The sequence below is a fragment of the Camellia sinensis genome, chromosome 11, assembly GCF_055761805.1.
Source record: "Camellia sinensis isolate YWXY chromosome 11, ASM5576180v1, whole genome shotgun sequence".
NCBI lineage: Eukaryota > Viridiplantae > Streptophyta > Magnoliopsida > Ericales > Theaceae > Camellia > Camellia sinensis.
Window position 1 is genome coordinate 75,623,814 of NC_138971.1, and position 22,426 is coordinate 75,646,239.

At 36.0% G+C, this 22,426-nt stretch overlaps 1 protein-coding gene across 9 annotated transcripts in view; it reads left to right on the top strand.

Annotated features, from left to right (window-relative positions):
- The first annotated feature begins 635 nt into the window (after window positions 1-635).
- The window catches only part of LOC114256738 (transcription factor BIM2), a 36,678-nt gene continuing 14,887 nt past the window's right edge, over window positions 636-22,426 (top strand). For 4 of the 9 annotated variants that reach the window (XR_014344141.1, XR_014344140.1, XR_014344142.1 and 1 more), the window contains exons 1-6: window positions 679-856; window positions 971-1,105; window positions 1,316-1,400; window positions 19,349-19,418; window positions 19,499-19,594; window positions 20,485-20,924. Coding sequence is in view for 6 of the 9 variants with exons in the window: in XM_082894164.1 (XP_082750290.1) it covers window positions 1,015-1,105; window positions 1,316-1,400; window positions 19,349-19,418; window positions 19,499-19,594; window positions 20,485-20,924 (782 nt within the window). In the remaining 3 variants the exon portion in view is untranslated. Of the gene's footprint in view, window positions 857-970; window positions 1,106-1,315; window positions 1,401-2,148; window positions 2,228-16,374; window positions 16,533-19,348; window positions 19,419-19,498; window positions 19,595-20,484; window positions 20,925-22,426 lie in introns of those variants that run through there. The other 5 variants (XM_082894166.1, XM_028196415.2, XM_082894165.1 and 2 more) reach the window with 4 other exon arrangements.

The following is a 22,426-nucleotide window of genomic DNA, read 5'->3' on the forward strand; positions in this document are numbered from 1 at the left end:
AAATTATGATTTTTTGTTCTATTATAAGGTAGCAATTTTTATTTTTATTTTTTATTTTTATACTTATATTTATATTTAATAACTAATTTTATTATTTAATTATGATAGTATTTTAATTTTAACTTATGAATTCTTTAAATATGATTCATATTATATTTATGAATTCTTTAAATATGATTCATATTATATTTAATTATAATATTTTTTTATTTTTTAAATTATGACATAAAAAATTTAAGTTTTATTTTTTTTTTTGTTCTATTATAAGGTAGCAATTTTTATTTTTATTTTTTATTTTTATACTTATATTTATATTTATTATATTTAATTGCTCATGTATTTGTTTATTTATATTTAGAAAATTTTTAACATACACGCTCTTCAAAATGGTAAACTATATGCATTTTTATTTATGTCATTTTTTATTTTAATTAAAATAACTAATCTTATTATTTAATTATGATATTATTTTAATTTTAATTTATGAATTCTTTAAATGTGATTCATATTATATTTAATTATAATATTTTTTTTATTTTTTAAATTATGACATAAAAAATTTAAGTTTTATTATTATTATTATTATTTTTGTTTATTATAAGGTAGTAATTTTTATTTTATTTTTTATTTTTTATTTTTTATTTTTATACTTATATTTATATTTATTATATTCACAAAAAGTTGTGGTGGTTAGTGGGTGGAGTGGCGGCGGCGATAGTGGTCGCCGGAGAGACGAATTAGAGACCAACCCCCAACCCAAACCCCAAATCTCAATTGTCTCAACAACTTGAATACAAATCTCAGCTATTATTCAACGATCAACGGACTTTTTTTTTCATAATCAATCTTCTGGGAGGTATTGGCTAATAGATCTCTCGCTCTCGCTCTCATATTTTTGAAATGGGTTGCTTTCTCTTTCTTCTTCTTGTTGTTTTCATCATCTAGTAAGGATTTTGAGAAATTCGCACAGGACATAAGCACGTAAGATAATCATAGCACCCATTTGATAATACCATGAAATCAGCAGCAGCAAAGGGTCATCAACATGAGGAAGAAGAGGAGGAGGAGGAGGACGACGACAAAGACCTTCTTTCCAAGAACAGAGGTACCTACCTAACTACTACGTCTTTCTTTCTTTGTGTGCTTGAGCTCCGATGATTTGGCATGGCTTCTTGGGAAGACCCTATAGTTGTTTAACGATTTTTGCTTCACTTTTTTCTTTTTTTCGTTTTTGGGTGCTCACTATTGTTCTTTTATTTTTTAAATTTAATCTCAAATTAAATGTTATTATTCTGGAATTTGATTGTAAAAACAGATGGGAAGAACAACGACAAGGTCAATTCAATACGCTCGAAGCATTCGGTCACAGAGCAGCGCCGAAGGAGCAAGATAAATGAGAGGTTTGTTTTGAATAGTTGATATACATATTTAGTTTTTCCTCTGCACCCTTTTTGTGTACGTTTTGTTGATGCATTCAATTGAATATAATTTGGTGAAGCTGAGTTCAGTAGACTCTCTATTGGTAATTCACTCTTCACAGCTTCTTTGGGCTACGCATAGAATATATTTGTGATGGGGGAAAGAAATTTCATTTGGGATAATCAATAATGAAAAGGCCACGTATTTGCGGCTTAAATATTGTGATGTAAAGACTTTATGCACTACAATATCAAGCTCTCTATAAATGTTAGGGATGTATCCTCGGATTGATTTTTTTATTTCTTTTATACTAAAATGTAGCTGTTAGTAGACTGAAACTGAAATAGGAAGAAAAACCTTGACTCAATTAACCAATTTCACACTATATGGAAGTTGTCTTAATAATGTCAACCAATTTCACCCTATATGGAAGTTGTCTTTTCTTTTCTTGTCTTCTTTGTAACAGTTGACAAATTTGGAAATTTTCCCCTGCCCATCATTCCTTGAGTTCGAAGAGCCCACACTATCCTCCTCATCATGCCCTATCATAGATAGGCAAGAATCCAAAACACCAAACATATTTGTGTTATTGAGGGCGTTATTCGAAGATGGTGTTTCAATTGTGGAATGGTTCATTTTCCCTTTTCTTTCTCTTTCTTTTGTTGGACAACCTTGCATTCATCATTGCTAGTACCTTTACCATTCTCCTCCTTCTTCATTGTTTCTTAGGTGAAGCTTTAGAGGCGCATGGGCAAGAATTGGTTGAATGCCAAATATATTGCAAGAAGAGCATCTTTGTGGTCTCCAAGTTAGTTCCACTTTAATTTCAAAAGGATCACCCTCACCATATCCAAGATTAAGAAAATGATTTAGGTACCTCATTAGTCAACTAGGAGTTCCACACAAATCCTAGCAAATGTGAGTTGACTCTTAGCTTGGGTGATTTTTATCAAAATACAAAGGTCGCCCAATATTGCTAGCCACAAAACTTCGAGCATCATCAGATCTTATCTCCAATTGTTTGTTGTAAAAATTAACTCCCAATGGAATAATGCTCGTGAATTTAGAATTTTCTAATATCTTACCTAGATACAAGGTTGTTAAAATTAATATTCTACATAGGATCGGTAAGAGGGTCTCGTAGATCGGATTGAGGATCGTAAGATTATACTTTCTATTAAAAATAAGGTAAAAATACAAATTAGGATGATACATCTACTAATCTACTACTATTATAAAAATGTGAAAAATCTATCATATTTTCTACTTTTTTTAAATCCCAATTTTACCTTATCAAATCTACTATATTTTCTAAAAGTCATAAACAATCCTATATACCAACTATCTCTTTAATTTTGGAGTTGAATACTTAAAAATGATATATCTACTTCCAAAAGTCCTATATAAATATAAACAAACAGCCTCTCTTCTTATCAAAAAAAAAAAGCCGTTTCCCTATTTTTTACATTTGTGATGATTAAAGAATAAAAAATAATTACTCTTTCTTATTTCCTTTATCTGCTTTTATACTGATATACATAATATTTGTAATTGTCCATCATGGATCAAATCACTGTGAATAATTTTGGTTGAATATTACAGTTGTATGCATTCATTCGAATCTAAACAGAGGAAAAAACATGCATTTTTAAAATAGAGATTTGTGCTACATCTCAAGAATTCACAAGTTATCTTCATATACTTTTTTTTTTTGTTTAAATTATATTTTAGGGCAAATTACACTAATGGTCCCTATTGTTTGGGCCTTATATCACTTTGGTCCCTAACTTTTCAATTGTGATACATTTGACCCAGAATTTTGAATCTTGTTCCAAATAAGGACAATTGAATATACTATTGCTTAATTTCAAGGACAAAATCGTCAATGTGATAAAATATAAACTAATTTGATAAAAATAAATGTCAAAAATATTTTTGAATATTTAAAAATTATTTCTACCCACTAAAAATAAAATTATGTAAAATTGATAAATCTTTTAGACATTTATATATTTATTTATATCAAATTAATTTTTACTATGTGTTTGGATGATGATCATGTAATGGGTAATTTTTATTTTCATTAAATTAGTTTTTATTTTTTCAAAAGTCAAATATGGAGACAACTTTAATATCATTGTTAAACCAATCCATTAAATCAAAAATCCAAAACTAAAAACATTTCATAAATCTATCGATTAATCCTAACAACCACTCATTATACGGTTATCATCTAAACACATAATAAAAATTAATTTTGTAAAATAAATAAATAATAAATGTGTAAAAAATTTATCAATTTTACATGATTTTAACTTTAATGGGTAGAAATAATTTTTAAAAATTTAAAAATATTTTTTTGACATTTATTTTTATCAAATTAGTTTATATTTTATCAAATTGACGATTTTGCCCTCAAAATTAAGTAGTGGTATCTTCAATTGTTCTTATTTGGATCAAGATTCAAAATTCAGGATCAAATGTGTCACAATTGAAAAGTTAGAGGCCAAACTGACACGAACCCCAAACTATAGGGATTGTTAGTATAATTCGCCCTATATTTTATAAACTGTAATATTTTACATGGCACTTTAATAATCAAAGTATGATGTCAAAATTCTAAACAAGAACTACTTTGGTTGGTTTTATTTTTTAACTCTATTTTTTAGTTTTTTATTTTTAATATTTTCTCAGTTTTGGTGATTAAAGATATTAGAATTTTTTCATATTTTATATTTAAATTATACTTTTACATGAAAAATCTAATATCTAATAACCTGAATAGAATTAAAAATTAAAATATTGGTAAAAAAATTTATAAATTCAAACACTTATATATTATTATTATTATTATTTTCAAAAAGAATACACAACAAATTATTTTCTAAGTGTATTTAGATTAAGTAAGTCTAAATCTAAAAGTAAAATTAAAAAAAAAAAAAGTATTCAATTAAGTGAATCTAAAAAGAAAATAAAAAAGGTTGTGGGGACATAATTTTTGAATGACGACACGTGGCCGAGGTGTCACCGAAGCGCCAGTCAAGGTGCCACGTGTCCTGGTCATGACGCCGAGGTAATCTCAACTAGGCCGAGGTTATCTGCGAAGATATCAGAATCCGGAATAAGCGAATAAGGGACAAAAGTCCTAGAATGAGAGAGGACTTCAGTTTGGGTAAAGATAGGACTCTTAGAGAGTTTATCCTAATCCTACTGGGAGTCCAAGATTAACAGTAATCCTAAGTCCATTAGAGCTAGGCTTATATTGGGACTAGGATTGTGTTGGCTATAAAAGGGAGGCACTCCCATGGGTCTAAGGTATGTCTTTTATGCTTTGTCAAGTGAGTTAAGCACTTTTAGTTATCTTTGAGAAATATTTTACTGACTTGATCGTCGGAGTGTCCCCGAGTAGACGAACTACTGCGGGATTCTTATCTTTCTGTGACAAGTTGTTTGGGCTTAATCTATTATGCCGGTGCTCTCCAGCTAAGTATTAGTTTGGCAGTGTAGTCAGAAATCTACTCACACAATTTGGCGCCGTCTGTGGGAAAGAAAGGAGAATAGATGGCCAACAACAGACAGAAAGAGAAGGTTAGGAGCGACATTCCTACTGAAAGTGGAAAACATGTAGACCTTGACGTCGAAGAAGACAACTACAACGAAAAGACTCGTGATAAGAATCATGGAGAAAATGACGTCGGCCAGGAGGGCGACGTGCCAAAGAAATCGGACCGAGGCGGGTACTATAACGAAGACAACCTCCAGGTATGGAAAGATAGATGCCTACGGAGAGATGAAAGGAATGACGGACAAATTGGCGGACCTGCAAACGGTCGTCAATTTCATAATATAGAACAACGTCATGCAGCCACCGTTCCCGTTACAAGATACGCCGATTCCAGTGACCAAGAAAAAGGCCCAGAAATGGGGGCAGAAAACTATTCTTGCAATCCCTCAGCGCGACAGGACTAAAGGACATTCTCACCGGCCTTCACGGGAGGTCGGGCGTGGAAAATCAATGAGAAGAGAATCCCAAAAGACACGTCGAACCCAAGAAGACTGCACTAGAAAACATCGCGATGTTCGGGCGAAGGAATTTTGTTTCGACACGACCAATGGAGGGAAGTCCAACAGGACCCACAATGACACTGGAAGTGGTGCACCAAAAAGGCTGAAATCTGGAGATAGCCGAACTCCTGGACAGACCAAGGAGTATCTGAGGGATTACCTCCAGAGGAAGCGGCAAGAAGCCGAGGTAACTTCTCCCGTCAAGCCAAGAACGCCGTTCTCGGTAGAATTGGACAAATTTGAAGCCCCGAAGAGGTTCCACATGCCGAGATTCCAGATATACGACGGTAAGTCGGGCCCTAACTTTCACGTTGGCTTATACCTGAACTTGATGGCATTATACACCGGGAATAATCCGTTGCTCTGCAAAGTGTTCCCCTCGTCCTTCGGGGAAATTGCATCGGACTAGTTTCACAAGTTGCCGAAAGGAACTGTGAAAACCTAGGAGGGCCTGGCCGAGATGTTTGTGGTCAGGTTTGTGACGAACAAACTACAGCCGTTGAGGGTAGATTCCCTGATGGCTCTGAGAATCAGTGAGGATGAAGGCCTTAGGGCCTATGCTAAAAGGTATTATGAGGTGTTCAACCGAATACCCGAGTGCAACCAAGAGGTGGCGGTCGTGTCTTTCAAGAATGGCTTGAAAGATGATTGTCTACTTCGAAAGTCATTGGCAAAGACATTACCAAAAAGTATGAAGGAGCTCATGGCCAGAATTGAGAAATATGCCAGAGCCGAGGAAAACACGCCGGGGACAAAGGCGTCCAAACAAGAGAAGAGAAACGGCTCGCTGAAGCGAAGCCCAGATAACACTGGATACAACAAACCAGAGCTCAGATCTCGGATTCCAAATCCCGGATCCCAGATCCTAGAAGACATGATCTCGGCCTAGATGATTAGGTCCGAGAAGACAAGGGGCTCAACCTAAGTGAGCAGATCCCAGATTCCAGAAGACAAGATCTCGGCCTAGATGATTAAGTCCGAGAAGAGAAGAGCTCGGCCTAAGTTAAAGAATTTTTACATAAGGTCCACAAAGGAGTATGTGGAAGCCATGCAGGGGGCAGATCCGTTGCCCATAGAGCAATATCACAGGGATTCTTTTGGCCTTACATGCAAAAGGAAGCTGAAACCCTATGTAAAAAAGCGTGAAAATGTTGTTGAAATCCACCTGTGACGTGCGATAGAACAACAATTCGGCTTGGAGCATACCAGTAACAACTTGCTAGGGCTTACAAACAAGAAGGTCAGCCCAAGAGAGTTCAAGGATAGGGACCTCATCCTGAGAAAGGTTACCGGCAATGGGGCATATCGGCTGAAGCAATAAAGTGCTAGTTTGATTTTTGTTAATTTGAAATCTGTGCGATAGGACCGACCAGTCCTATGACGATGTTTCCGAATGAAACATGATGAATAACTTGGACTTATTATATGGCAGAGTTTCTACTTACATATAATAGAGTTGAACCAAGTTGGCGAATGAAACATGACGAATAACTTGGACTTATTATATGGCAGAGTTTCTACTTGCATATAATAGAGTTGAACCAAGTTGGCGATGTTTCTGATTGAAACATGACGAATAACTTGGACTTATTAAATGGCAGAGTTTCTACTTGCATATAATAGAGTTGAACCAAGTTGGCAATATTTCTGATTGAAACATGACGAATAACTTGGACTTATTATATGGCAGAGTTTCTACTTGCATATAATAGAGTTGAACCAAGTTAGCGATGTTTCTGATTGAAACATGACGAATAATTTAGACTTATTATATAGCAGAATTTTTACTTGCATATAATAGAGTTGAACTAAGTTGAGTTAACCTGGACTTGCCATATCAGCAAGAATCAAGCACATATTGGAACTAAGTACATGTCAGTCAGATTAACAAAGAAACCATGGTCGGTATCCTCAGCCAGTCTTTGTTTGAATCTGACCTCGGCCACAAGATCAAAGCCACATGCTTAATGAGAACCCAAGTGGAACTTAAGTTCACATTAGGGGGCAGAGGGTTGGAGAATAATGCTTGGGAGTTGAAATCTACAAACTGAGATTGGTTTAACACTTGTTGAAATTTTGAGAAAAATTTACAAGTTGAAGTTAAGCCGAGGTCATTTTGAAAGAAGATTGGTTTAACACTTGTTGAAATTTTTGAGAAAAATTTACAAGTTAAGCCAAGGTTATGTTGAAAGAAGTATCTACATACTTGCCGAGATTACTATGTTGCCAAAACTTAGAAGATATTTGAAGATAGAAGTCTTGTTAAGTAAAGGGTGAAGTATCGAGTTGTGAATAACACTTGTGAAAATATTGTAAAAAATATTTTCAAGTGTTGGGCCAAAGCCGAGATAAACTGTTAGTGGGTATAACCAAAGTTTTCCACACCGAGAAAATTACATAGTTAAGGTGTACGTTGAAGACATGCAAAAAATTCTAAGTATGGAAAAACAGAGAAAGAAAAGTACCAAGTGTTAAGGGCTTACTTGTACGGAATGCTGCAGCATCAAAGCGAAGTTTTCATATTCGCTTGCCTTGGCGTTGCGTTCGAGGTCTTTGGGCAGAAGCAAGGCAGTAGAGAGGGCGACGCCGACTTCAATGTCAGTCGCACTGTCACCGGCTCTGACTGGCTTATCCTTTATGGTAATTGGAGGGGCCCAAGGGGCATCAGACTTCAGAGAGCCCGAGGTTGTTGCCGACAAAGACCTCGGCTTCTTTGATCTGGTTGATTCGGAGGGTTCGGCCTCGGCGGGCCTCTTTTTGGCAGCAGAGGCACTTTTTTCCGCCCCGGCCATCTTTGAGATCAGCAAGGTATCCTCAGAGTCGATCTGGGTTACCTTTGCCTTTGCTTGGGCTTTCTTCAGCCTTTTTGGTTTTGGCTTTGGCTGCGTTTGTGATGGTGAAGATCGTGCTGTGACAATACTGGGGATGTCGGCTAGGATGTCGTCTGCAACGGCTTTCTTACGACCCATCTCGGCGGCGATTGCAGTTCGACGTCGGCGTTTGCGTTGAGATGGAGGGATTAGTTGTGGAGCCGAGGTTTATGGTTGTTCTGCTGGATCAGAAGTTGATCCTTGATCCGACCGAGGTGATGAGGTTGCAGGAGGAGATGAACGGAGAAGTTGCAGAGCTTGAAAGCTTGGAACAATGGAGGATTTGAGAGAGAGAGTTAGCACGAAGTTGAGGATGCAAAAGGAAAAAGACGAAGAGAGAGATGATTTTGATCAAACGCTTGAAATGGCGGCAAAATGGCAATTATGGTGCCTCGGACGATGTACTTGTCAGACGGCGCACGGAAGTGCGATGTAACTTCATGGCGCGTGTCAGGTATGGCTCAGTAGGGGAAAGAAGCGTGGCAGAAACAATTGAGATGCTGTGCGTGCCAGCTCATACGCATGCTAGAACTCTTGGAGTTCTTGATTTAATGAAGCAAATACCTCGGCTAGGAGGACGGTTTCGGCTAAATAACTTTGAACAAACTTGGTTATTGGTTCTAAGGCATTGATGAAAACAGACTATAAGTCTTGGTCATAATGAGCCGATGAGTTCTGACTTCGGCAATAGATGATCGAGTGAGCTTAGCCGATTTGCTAAATGGAAGAAATGATATAGGTTTCATCACCTCAGGATGCTGAAGTAATAGAACCTAGGGGGCAGTTGTGGGGACATAATTTTTGAATGACGACACGTGGCCGAGGTGTCACCGACGCGCCAGCCAGGGTGCCACGTGTCCTGGTCATGACGCCGAGGTATGTCGTTTATGCTTTGTCAAGTGAGTTAAGCACTTTTGGTTATCTTTGAGAGATATTTTATTGACTTGATCGTTGGAGTGCCCCCGGGTGGACGAACCACAGCAGGATTCTTATCTTTCTGTGACAGGTTGTTTGGGCTTAATTTATTCTGTCAGTGCTCTCCAGCTAAGTACTAGTTTGGCAGTGTGGTCAGAAATCTACTCACACAAGGGTTATTAAAAAAACAGTGTCAAAGACAAAAAAAAACATGAAAATCAGAAAGTTCAAAACAAAAGTTTGAAAAAATAAATCAAACCAAACACTATAAACTTCTCTTTTTTTAAATATTTTTTCGCTAATCTCTAATTTTATACAAATTATTCACAAATTCTTTTCAATTTTTATGTGAATTTAATAATCTAATTAAAAAAATAGTGCATGCAGACAAAAATGTAACACTAAACATCTACATTATGACCAACTATTTAATTATGAATAATTAACTTCTCATTGTTACCTATATTATATTGTTACAAAAGATTTTGCATATCACTTTTGTGATATCTTATATATGTCCATGTCTACATATATAAATATAAAAAAAAAAAAAAAAAAAAGATAAATGCAAATTTATATGTTACTGTATTCATACATTGTCAATCTGTAATGCTATATTATCCTCAGATTTTCTAATTATTTGACATGTATCACTTTAGTAACATAGTTATATCTGTTAGGAAAAAACTGTAGAATTGTTATTGTTCTCCTATCAACTTATGTTCAGTACATATATACATACGTGTCATAAAAACAAGTGTCCACAACAAACGCTTTCAACAACAAATTAAAACTTTGTAAAACATCTCCATCACGACAATAATTGTACTTTTTTTTTCCCTCAAAAAAAAAAAAATTACATTATTCAGGGAAAATAGATTTTGAGATTTATAACAATATGATATCACCTCAAAACTCTTACTCAGAATATTTTTATTACGATAAGTTGTAATGGTGAGTAAGAAGAAAAATAAGAAAATGGTGAAACAGAAACCACAGAAGCTCTAATGCAACAAGCTCTCTAAGCAAAGTTAGAAGAGCTAAAGTAGGAATTGTCATATTTGATATGAAATTCAAGAAAAACAATATACCTCAAGTACACATTTTAAAATCAAATGATGCCCAAACATTATCGCAACAGCTCAATAATGCAGAAAGTAAGTAGATCAAATAAAAAGTTTCGATCAATTTTTGTAATATGCTAATTACTTACAGATGCCATAATAAATTATATAACTTGACAGTTTTATGAAAGTGACAAACACTTACAAGCATGGATCTATAAATATCGCAAAAACAATTATGAAACTCATATATCGATCAAAATATTAAGTTACAATATCATTTTATTTTCTTAAAAAATTATTTCACATTTTCTATATAAATGAAAATATACTAATGACTAATGTTATATTTTTCATCATGCAAGATAGACTCAACAACTCTTGATATATAAAAATTTATTACATATTGATATTAATGTATTCTTACACCAATAGTATGCAAATAGTATGTAATAGTGGGTTCAATGAATTTGTATTATAAGATGAACTATTAAATAAAATTGTGTAATAGTACAATTAATTTCATGCCTTCAATTGTATTACAGGTACGGATTATGAAAAATTGAAGTGGGAAGTTGATAGAAAAAGATTTGTGTAATACTATATATTTAAAGGATCTACTTATTGTTTATGGTTTAAGATAAAATTGTGATATCAACAATCTAGATATAAATTAATATTTATATTTATAAAATATTTCATGTATCATTTAAATTCTTCAGCTGAGTATGTATTCATTTCTTGCTTAGTTATATTTTGGATAGATCAATTTACCCATTCAAGTCTCTATACTTTGCATACATATCACATACTAATTTATGAGACACGCATAATTACTGTTAGAATTTACCATCACCTACCACCACTACCACCTCACCTACTCCACTAAACCTAACCCACTACACTACTACCACCTCACCTACTCCACTAAACCTAACCCACTACACCACTATCACCATCCACTACACACCATCCACTACACCTACATCTATATAAGGAACCATTTGTAATAGACAGAACATGTATCAATACTATAACATCAATATATCAATCAATAATATATCAATTTTTACATGGTATCAGAGCAAGGTTAAGATCTTAGTATTTCTCGCTTCACCGGCGGGCGGCAACCTCGCCTTGGCCGCCCGCCGGACCTCAACCTATTCCGCTGTCATCTCTATCAATACATAAATACACATACCTACATAGATACAACCTTGTAATTGAATCAATCGATCGAGCTCTCTCAAGAAACATGGATGCGTTCTTGTCGTTCTTCGAATCTCAGTCGTCGTCTCGCAACAGCTGGAGTTTTTCAACATCCACACCTCCAGCAGCCTCAGCAGCACCGTCGAGTCCTCCAGTGGCCCCAGACTCTCGATTCCTCAGCTGCCGCCGCCGAGACCTTCTCCATGAAATCACGCCACCGAGAGGAGGTTGCGTTCTCCATGAAATCACGTTCTTGAAGAGATGTTTTTAGCCTTGAGAAGCCATGATCTCTTCATTTATTTTGGTCATGGAAGCGGAGCACAGTATATTCCAGGGCATGAAATTCAGAAACTTGAAAATTGTGCTGCTACTCTCCTGATGGGTTGCAGTAGTGGATCTCAACTTTCTTTTTCCTTTTTTTTTTTTATTATTTTACTAGCCCACTCAACTTTCTTTTTCTTTTTTTTTTTTTATTATTTTACTCCCTCTTATGAAACGTACACAAAACACAACTTGCTTTACACCTGTATCTCTTTTCTCTCTCTGGTCCCTTTATTTTCTCTCCACCACCGCCCATGCTTTTCTCATTAATATATTATTATTATTATTATTAAAATAAAAAAAAAAATAAAAAAAAAAACAAACTTTCTTTTGTTTTATTATCACTTTCTTTTTTTCTAATCACGCTCTCTTGATTCGTCCTGTTCTCCACTCCCACCTTTATTATTTTTATTCATTATTATCTCTTCATCATCCCCATGCTCATCCAAAAAAAAAAAAAAAAAAACCTTCCAAATACCATTGCTGTTTTTCACAAATCCGTGTGATCACGATTTGCACTCCAACACCAACCATATTTTATTCACCTCAGGGATCACCCCCGATCAAAATTTTACACAAAAAAAAAAAAAAAAAAAAAAAAAAAAAACAACACCAACAGCTTTGTTTTCTTTTCTGCAGCCGGCCACCAACCGACCTCACTTCTTCGCCTATTCCGCCGGTCTCTTTTTTTTGCCTCCGTCTTGGGCGGCCCTTGACGGTATTGCCTCCGTGCTTCCTAGACCACCAAGCAAGTTGCCTCCTCCCTGCTCCTCCACTACAGCATATGGTGGACCTCCAAATCGGAACATCACGGTGGCCTTCCGCTTCAGCTCCTTGTTTTCTGCCCTTAGCACGCTTATCTCTGCTCGCGCATCCTTATACATGCGTTGGAGCAGAGCCAGCTGGGAGTTTAAATGCTGCACCTCATTTGTCCTACTCTGCAGCCAGTTCGACAAGTTTGTGACCGCCGTCATGCTTTCCACACATGCCTTCAGAGTATACTGATTGGCCTCCACATCCGACTGCACTGCCATTCTTTGCTCCACCGACCGCATCGGAAAGTTCAACGGAGCAAACTCCGGGGCGCTTGGATGAGTTTCCAGTGCCACCGCACCAGTTGTCTCTCTTGTTGACTCGTTGAGGTCGGGAAAGAGAGTGAGCAGACTCCGGGAAGATGACGCCATTTTCTGGGCAACAGAGTGTTACAGAATATCTCTCGCAACAGAGTGTTACAGACTCTCTCTCTCTCAGCACAACGAAGAGTTTTTCAGACTCTCTCTCTCAGCACAACGAAGTTTTTTTTTTCAGAGGTTTTTCGCAGCTTTTCTCTGCCTCAGCCTCAGCCTCCGTCTTATAGCCGAGGCAGCCACGCGCATCGCGCGCCTCTTGCCACCAGCCGACAAACGGGCACGCCAACCAAGACACTCACGTGCCTCGCCATCATGTCCGGCACACCTTTTGATAAATTGGGCACGCCTTTTGATGGCACGCCTTTTGAAAAATTGGGCGCACCTTTTGAGGGTGTGACTTTTTTAATGGGTCCGACAAGACTCTGTAAACTGTCCCGACATTGATTCCGGTTAGCTCCTTTATGGGTCCGACAAGACTCTGTAAACTGTCCCGACATAGATTCCGGTTAGTTTCTACAAGGGTCCGACAAGACTCTGTAAACTGTCCGGACATTGATTCCGGTAAGTTTCTACAAGGGTCCGACAAGACTCTGTAAACTGTCCCGACATTGATTCCGGTTAGTTTCTACAAGGGTCCGACAAGACTCTGTAAACTGTCCCGACATTGATTCCGGTTAGTTTCTACAAGGGTCCAGCAAGACTCCGTAAACTGTCACAACAACTGTCACAACATTGTCTACTACAACGGTCCGACATGACCCCATAAACTGTCTTCTACAACGGTCCGACATGACCCCATAAACTGTCTTCTACATCGGTCTGACACCACCATACAGTGTCCTCTACAACGTTATGACACCCCCATACAGTGTCCTCTACAAAGTTATGACACCCCCATACAGTGTCCTCTACAACGGTCTGACACGACCATACAGTGTCTCCTATCCTTTTTTATTTTTATGTATTTTCTTGTTTTGTTCCTCTCTTCAAACTCAAGTTGGTTAGTTTCTATCCTCCTTGAGTTTGCGGGGGGCTGTTAGAATTTACCATCACCTACCACCACTACCACTACCACCTCACCTACTCCACTAAACCTAACCCACTACACCACTACGACCTCACCTACTCCACTAAACCTAACCCACTACACCACTATCACCATCCACTACACACCATCCACTACACCTACATCTATATAAGGAACCATTTGTAATAGACAGAACATGTATCTACCACCACTACCACCTCACCTACTCCACTAAACCTAACCCACTACACCACTACCACCTCACCTACTCCACTAAACCTAACCCACTACACCACTACCACCTCACCTACTCCACTAAACCTAACCCACTACACCACTATCACCATCCACTACACACCATCCACTACACCTACATCTATATAAGGAACCATTTGTAATAGACAGAACATGTATCAATACTATAACATCAATATATCAATCAATAATATATCAATTTTTACAATTACAATACTAACAGTTGATGAAAAATTATGTGCCCAACCAGTAGTATTAAAAATAAGGTAAAAAATCATAAATCCAGCAATTGTACTTACGATCCTACTGTGATCTTACATGATCCTATACGATCCTACAACGATTTGGATCGTTTTGACAATTTAGGATCGTAGATGTCTTGACTTTGGAATAATGGGTTCTACATCTTTAAAATGAAAGACGAAGAAGCCCTTGAAAGGGTCTTAGGTGGTGGTCCTTACCTTAGTAGCAGAAATCGTTACAGTAGGTGACGATTTTCTGGAAGAAATGTGATTTTGCATTCCCAAATTAGAATCATGTAAGAAACGCGATTCTTAAGAGAGAATCACGTTTCGGTATGAGATGAAAACGTCTGTGAAATCAAACAACTCTAGATGCAAGAAGGTGAAGAAGAACCTGAACATGTAGAAGCTCAAGAGGGTGAAGTTGAAGCCCTAGATCGAGGTATGTCCTCCTCCTTTGCTTCATTTTTCTTCTTCTTTCATCACTTCGAAGGTCCTCTCTCTCTCTCTCTCTCTCTCTCTCTCTCTCTCTATGCGCTTTTCGTCTCTCTGTCACAGTGCATCTCTCTTGCTGGCAGATCATCTCTTTGTCTCTCTCCTTCTCGCTGGCAGATCGGCTCTCTCTCTCTCTCTCTCTCTCTCTCGCAGTTCGTCTCTTTGTTTTTCGTCGTCTCCTCCTCTCTGTTTTTCGTCTCTTGCGGATAGTCTCCCCTCTTTGTTTTTCATCTCTCTCTCCCTTTTTATTTATTCTCTGTCTTCCTTTTTATTTATTTATACTTGAGACCCTCTTTTTATTTTTTCTATTTTTTATTTTTTTTTCAATTTTATACATATAATAAATAAATGATATTATAACATATATATATATATACGTATGTCAATTTATTTATTAAAAAAAAATATGTACATGTATGTCAATTAAAAATAAAAAAATATATATAGATAAATTAGAAATATAATTAATAAAAATAATACATAAGCGCTCCTAATCTACGACTCCTCTAAGTGGCCACGTTCCCCCACTCCCGCTTCGTGCAACTAAGGTCTTTACTTTGTTGGAGGAAAACTTTTAATTGGTAAAAGATGGTATCCGGGCATGGTTATCAAAATCGCAATCCATTTATTGACTGCCCATGACTTAATAGGAAGATTTTTCCTAAGAAAATGTCCTACCAGAACAAGTTGCCATTGAGAAATCCCCTTGCTACTGATTTCGTGGGGCACAGGAACATTGGCCCCTTGCTTGACAAGTCCAATGTTATGAAGTTTAATTTTACCAGACTCCTGCTCTATTTCGGGTTTAGTAAAAAGAGAGCTCCAGCTTGAAAGATTTTGTGTTACTTACCCTGCTCGGAGCAGAGATTGTGCTGTCTATATTAGTGCTAACAACACTTAGCACAAGGTTCGCCAAACCAAAAGAGACTGCGTGGAAGCATTGTTTTTTCATAATGGCTAACAGCTGTGCTAGTCATGACTACACATCAAGGATAACTTATAGTGAACAACAATAAGAAGTTTTTAAGAACAACTTGGCATAATAATTAAGGATTTAATGAAAGTTTAACCGTCTTTCAATATACAAAAGAAGATATCATTCATGAGATGTTAATTTTGTTATGTATTTCCCCTTGAAACTTGAGTTGGAAGTTATATTATAGATGAGGGTAAAGGGAATCAGAGAGGTTCACCAGTGGCAGTTAATGAGAAATGATTTGTCAATCATGACAACAAAAGTGAGAATTTGTATGTTGGGGAAATAATGCAATTAATTATGATGTTTTTTCTTCACTTGCAAAAGTTGCAAGAAATTGACAAATGAATAAACTCAGTTTTCGTTACCCTGAGGGTTTGGCCTAGCGGGTGCAACTTGGGGCCTGGGGGTGCGCTCCGTCCAGGTATCAGGTTGAACTCCGATTAGGTGTTATCAATTCCTTGGGGCTATGCCCACAGGCTCTGCTCGAGATTTGTCCGATCCACGTGCAAGGGTGTTTTGTGTGGGTTCTGCATTAGTCGAGGTACGTGTAAGCTGGCCTGAACACCTAGTCATAAAAATAAATAATTAAATAAACTCAGCTTTTGTATGTTAGGAAAAATATAGTTGGAAGTTTTTATTTTATACTATATTGGGCGTAGACAATTTTGTAGGTTAAAATTTTAATGTGCCTATGGACCACTGGTGAATTCTTCATTGTTTTATTACGAATTGTTTATACACCCTTTTCTTAATTTATATATATATATATATAGTCAGAAACATTACAAGGGTGTAGTTTTTAAAGATTCATCAGTATGTTTATGGAAGACATTATTTTTTGGGTCTAATCTTGGTCCATAGTTATCATTTGCAATACTGATTACATGAGAGCATGATTAATTTTAAGATATTGGATTATCATATTTTTGCAACTAAGGCTTTGTTTGTTTCACCGTAAAATATTTTTCATGCAAAATGATTTTGTCCAAAAATAAATTTTTATTGTTGTTTTCCAATGTTTGGTTAGCACTTCAAATGTTTTCTACAACAAAATCCCTAATATAGAACCAATTGTAGAATAAATTTTAAAAGCAAAAAAAATAAAGGAAAATGATATTTATGCATAATTTTCATATAGAAATGAACACAAATAATGTGGCAATGTTATTCTTACAATTATGAACAATATTAATGAGAATTTTAACTTTTAATAAGTGAATTTGAATGTGACACATCATTGTATATAAATTTTTCATTGCTAAATAGGGGTGATCGTGGATCGGGTTGGGTCAGGTGGCATTCCCTTCACCATCCGTCTAAAATCAGGCGGATTGGAAAAAAATCAATCCGCATCCATCCACCGGTTTGACAATGGATTGAGCGGGCCATATGGGTTGGCGGATGGATGCGATTGGTTTGGCGGTTTGGATTTTACAAATTTTGGACATTTTTTTGAATTATAAGTCATAACTTGTACAATCTCCAATAACTAGTAATCTAAAAAAATATTTATTATTTGTCTATAATAGGCCATGATATCATGCATGCATATTTTTAAGGTATTGTTTTCTATTTTCACAAAAATATATATTTTATTATTTCTGCTCTATGTTGTTATTTATTACCAGTTTCTTTTTTTTTCTTTTTTTCTTTTTTTCTTTTTTTAACTTTATCTACGGGTGGATCGGGTTCATGTGGGTGTAGGATGGTTGATCCGCCATCCGAATTATATCCACAAATTTTGAAATATTTCATGTGCATCTATCCACCGAAAGGCACACATCCACCCAAAATCAATCAGGTTGGGTCGGTTTGGTCGGGTTGAGTGCCAGGTTGGGTCGGTTTGGTCGGGTTGAGTGGGTTGGACAGATTCATGATCACCCCATTGCTAAAGAATAAAGTAAGATAAGGATTGATTGTAACAAAAATAACAATTCCAAAATCTAATTCTGATCAATTGTTCAACCATAATATATGAATATATATATATATATGTAGACATATGGAATTTTTAAACAGATATCATTTTATGCTTTATGAAGTAAAATGTTTTAATTAAAAATATTTTATTGACTTTTTGGCCAACCAAACAATGGAAAATAAGTAAAAAAAAAATTTGTGGAAAATATTTTACGGTGAAACAATTGGAGCCTAAGAGTATTATTCACTATATTCCAGCGCCCCCACCCTCCTAACATTTGTGTTTGCTCCCCACTCTCACTTCTTTTTCAAATGATGGTTTTGTTTTCAATCTATTCGATAACAATGGCAGTTTTTGTAAGTATGCATCTTGTCAGTCTGACTTTCAGTTTTCCCATTGATCATAATAAGGTCTTTGTTTTATTAATTGTACTTATTATTGTTTCACCTCATTGTTGTTGGATCATATTGATTGTTGTTCTGAAACAAAAAAATGTCACATCAAACCCATAATCATTCACTTTTTCTCTCACAAACATCACATCCAACTACAAAAAAATCCAACTATCTTTCCAAGCATAAAAATTTTAGCCTCCTAAAATAGCCAAAAACTAAAATAGCAACTTTCCAAACACCCACTATGTATTAGATCAATTACTATAGCATCTTTCGGTGAATTTGTTGATCCTTAGAATTTGGGCAATTGAGAATGAAGAGCTTGGAGAGTCTAAACTTTTTGCCCCCTTTTCTCTCATAAGGAATTTTGGCCTACTTTTTGTGAGTTGGGACAGGTGTTTTTCAATATCAAAAGAAGTATATTTTTGTATGTATAATTCATGTTGTTAATAACTAAAGCTATAATAATGGAAAATGTGTACATTTAACAAGATGCATATGAGGTGATATTTTTAACCTTTGGTAATTAGGAATTTGTTTTATTTTTTGGAGTATTTAATGTAAAATTCATGTGAAAACTTTTGTAGGAGTTGGGATTCCAGTTTCAGAAGTTATATTGGGTTAGATGCTCCCTCTGTCCCATTTTGATAGTCCCTTTTGGAAGTTCAAACTTTTTAGGGGACATGTAATCATTGCATCTGAATTCAAATTTTAAAGCGCTTATTTCAATAATGCCCTTCTCTTTTCAATTTTAATATATTTCTAGCCATTTAAGAAGGGTAGTTTTGGAAAACTAAATATTTTTTATTTTCAAGTAGGACTAACATTTTGGGACATCCTAAAATGGAAAAAAGGACTAACAAAATGGAATAGAGAGAGTATCTTTTTTTAGTTTATTCCTTTTGAAGATTAAAAAGATGGGTTGGAGAAAGGTCTTGAGATGTTGGAATGCGATAATGATTTCATACACATATATCTTATATAAATTCCAATAAGAATATGGTTGATAAAAACCTGATGGACATTTAAATTTGTATCCAGATTTCAGATGCTGAGAAATCTCATACCTCATAGCGATCAGAAGAGAGATACAGCATCATTTTTGCTGGAGGTAGATCATTTGATGTAGAAAACATCTTTTTATTTGTTTAGAATCGTTACAGCAAACTGATCACTTTTTTCTGCATGCAGGTGATTGAGTATGTTCAATATTTACAGGAAAAGGTACAAAAGTATGAGGGATCATATCAAGGGTTGAATTCAGAGCCCACAAAGCTGATGCCATGGGTAAATTTAGGCACTTGACCTTTAAAACTTATCAATTTAAAAGGTTCACCTACATGGTCATGTGTGGTTGCATGCTCATTTGAAGCTGCTAGATACTCATCTTATACTTTTAATGTCCCATGTTTGTATGGAAGTTCTGATAAACATTTGGTTGTACTAGCAAGAGCATAAAATGAAACAAATCACTGAAATCCTTTATATAAATAAAATATTTTTTTGTTTAGTAAGTACTTTATTATATGGCTAATTATGGTAATTAAAATATTTTAATGAAAGCATGTGTACGCCTTTGCAGTGCCAATTATTGATAAAGTGATGATTTGAGTTAAAAGCTGAATGTCCTCAATTTATAAAAATCAGAAGCTAAAATATGAATTCCAAAATGTTAAAAATCAAAAAATATTTTTTCCATGGTTACATTGTAATTAGAACCAGCATCCTGATTTTAATTTTTTGAAAGAAACTCACACACACACACACACACACACACACACTTGCATTACTTTTCCTCAAACCATGTTTGTTCTTGGCATAGTGATAATAATGTTCTCATGGGCTGTATTACTTATCAAAACAAAATGTTCTCATGAACCCTTTTTTGAGATCAGAACTGCCAGCGCTTTTTGGTCTGCCTTTTCACAGTACATGGTTGCATTTGGATTTTGTCCTTCCTTTTTCTTGATACCCACTTTTTCTACCTTATTTTCTTTCCTCGTTCCTTGTTTCTAAAGTGGCAACAAGTTGGGTTGATGATGATTTTAACTGCCTCCACTGATTTCCAGAGGTGAAGAGGATTTGGAAAATGCCATAGCATATTGGGTTTTATATTCTTGCTGAAATATTCCACAGGTAGCATATTAAGTTTCTGTCAATGCTTTTGCTTCAAACAGAGAAATAGTCATTGGCGCATTCAGAGTTTTGTTGGACATACTCAAGCCATAAAGAATGATTCTGGTCCATGTTCAACCTTTCCTGGGAGGTTTGATGAGAATAATATCACTACTTCTATTTCTCCAGTCATACATCCAATTTCAAACCCACATAATCCAATTGAATCTGACAACCCTAGTAGAGATCCCGATGGCAAACCAGTGGAGCAGCAACCTGTATTACCAAGCAAGTCTATAATCATGCCCCCCATGCCTATGCCTTTGCAGGCGAGTGTGCCGGCTTCTGTCCAAGGTGACGATGTGATCCCCCATCCTCTTCAGAGACCAATTTCTGATGCACGATCAACTGAATGCCCAATCATGAGTGATGCATTAAGTCAACAAGAGGAGTTGATGATTGAAGGGGGCACAATTAGCATAACAAGCATTTACTCTCAAGGGTGAGTAATTACATCACTTATATCATCTTTGAGTATGTTCATTGCCAAATTCAGTTTTGAATTTCTCACCTTGTTCAATATCTAAATATGACTGGTTGCATTGAAAGTTCGTTATTTATTTTATTTGTTTTGGTATTGGCACCTCAAAGTCCTGCTTTTAACTTCAATATTTGGTTATATTTATTTTAGTTGTGAGACATGTTATGATTGTAATTTACTGTTTCAGGGAAGCTGTTGTAGGCTAAAGAATCTTGGTTTTACATTTAGTTTTTTATTTTATGGGTAAATTACCTAAGCTCCGTTGAGGTAAATTACCTGGCTAATACATTAGTACCTTTGGGGGGTGTTTGATTGAACGGACTGCATAAGGAGGGGGGAATTGCACCACAATGGACTGTTAGTCCTGAGATAAATAGTCCATAGTCTATTTGGTTGGAAATGATATGTATTTGACTATTAGTCCAACTTTCACTTCTCTAAGCAAGCGATGGTCTAGTAAGTCTATTGGACATGGAGTCCAATCCCACGAAGCATACGTCCCCTTGGGGCTCTTAAAATTATATCCCAGCCCTAAAGTTTGTAGTCACATTACATCCTGTCCACTTCACTAGTTCGCCATTAGGTCAATTAATGGTTTGTGTTGATGTCAATGATTAATTTTGTGAAGATACCTATTTAAACCCAATTTCTCTCTCTTTGCTTTGAACTGCAGGCTACCTGCCAAACGCCTCTCTGCCACCACCACCACTGTTTTGTACAACCCCACCCTAACTTCAACCGCTGTGACCCTGAACCCTCCACTAAAAATCCAAACAACACCAATCCAAACTGTTAACACTAATGGGAATACCTCCATCAACTACCCAAACCACCCAACCCCTTGGACATCCACCACACCACCAACTTTTATTAGCTCTACGCCCATAGCACACCTATACCCATCACTATTGACTACCACCCTCCAGACTCCTTACCATGGAAATCATCAACCACCACAAATAAAGTAGCGTTTGCTATCAATTTATCATGTTACTAACAACAATCCATTTACCAAACTCAAGAATCCTCGTTGCGATGCAAGGAATTCCGGCCACTATATTGCGTGCGCACGCATGCACACACAGATCAATAATAGTGAACAGTGGAGATGATAAGTCTCAGAGATAATTTGGGTCTAGAAGGAGATGATGATAATCTAAGAAGCATGGACACTTCTAATATAAAAATGTGTCGTGTTCGACATCATCACAGAATGACCGTCGTAGAAGATTTCAAACATTTAGACATACATAAGACACATTATAGGTGTTAGCGCAGTAGCTTGGGATCCAACGATAAAACAAAATAATGTAAATTTATACCTATTCTCATCTTTTAGACTTCAAAATTCTTGGAATTAAATATTCATATATATGACACACAATAATTATTTATTCTTATATATATGACATATAATATAAGAAAATATATAAAATAATATATTTTGCACGTGCCTCCCCCGT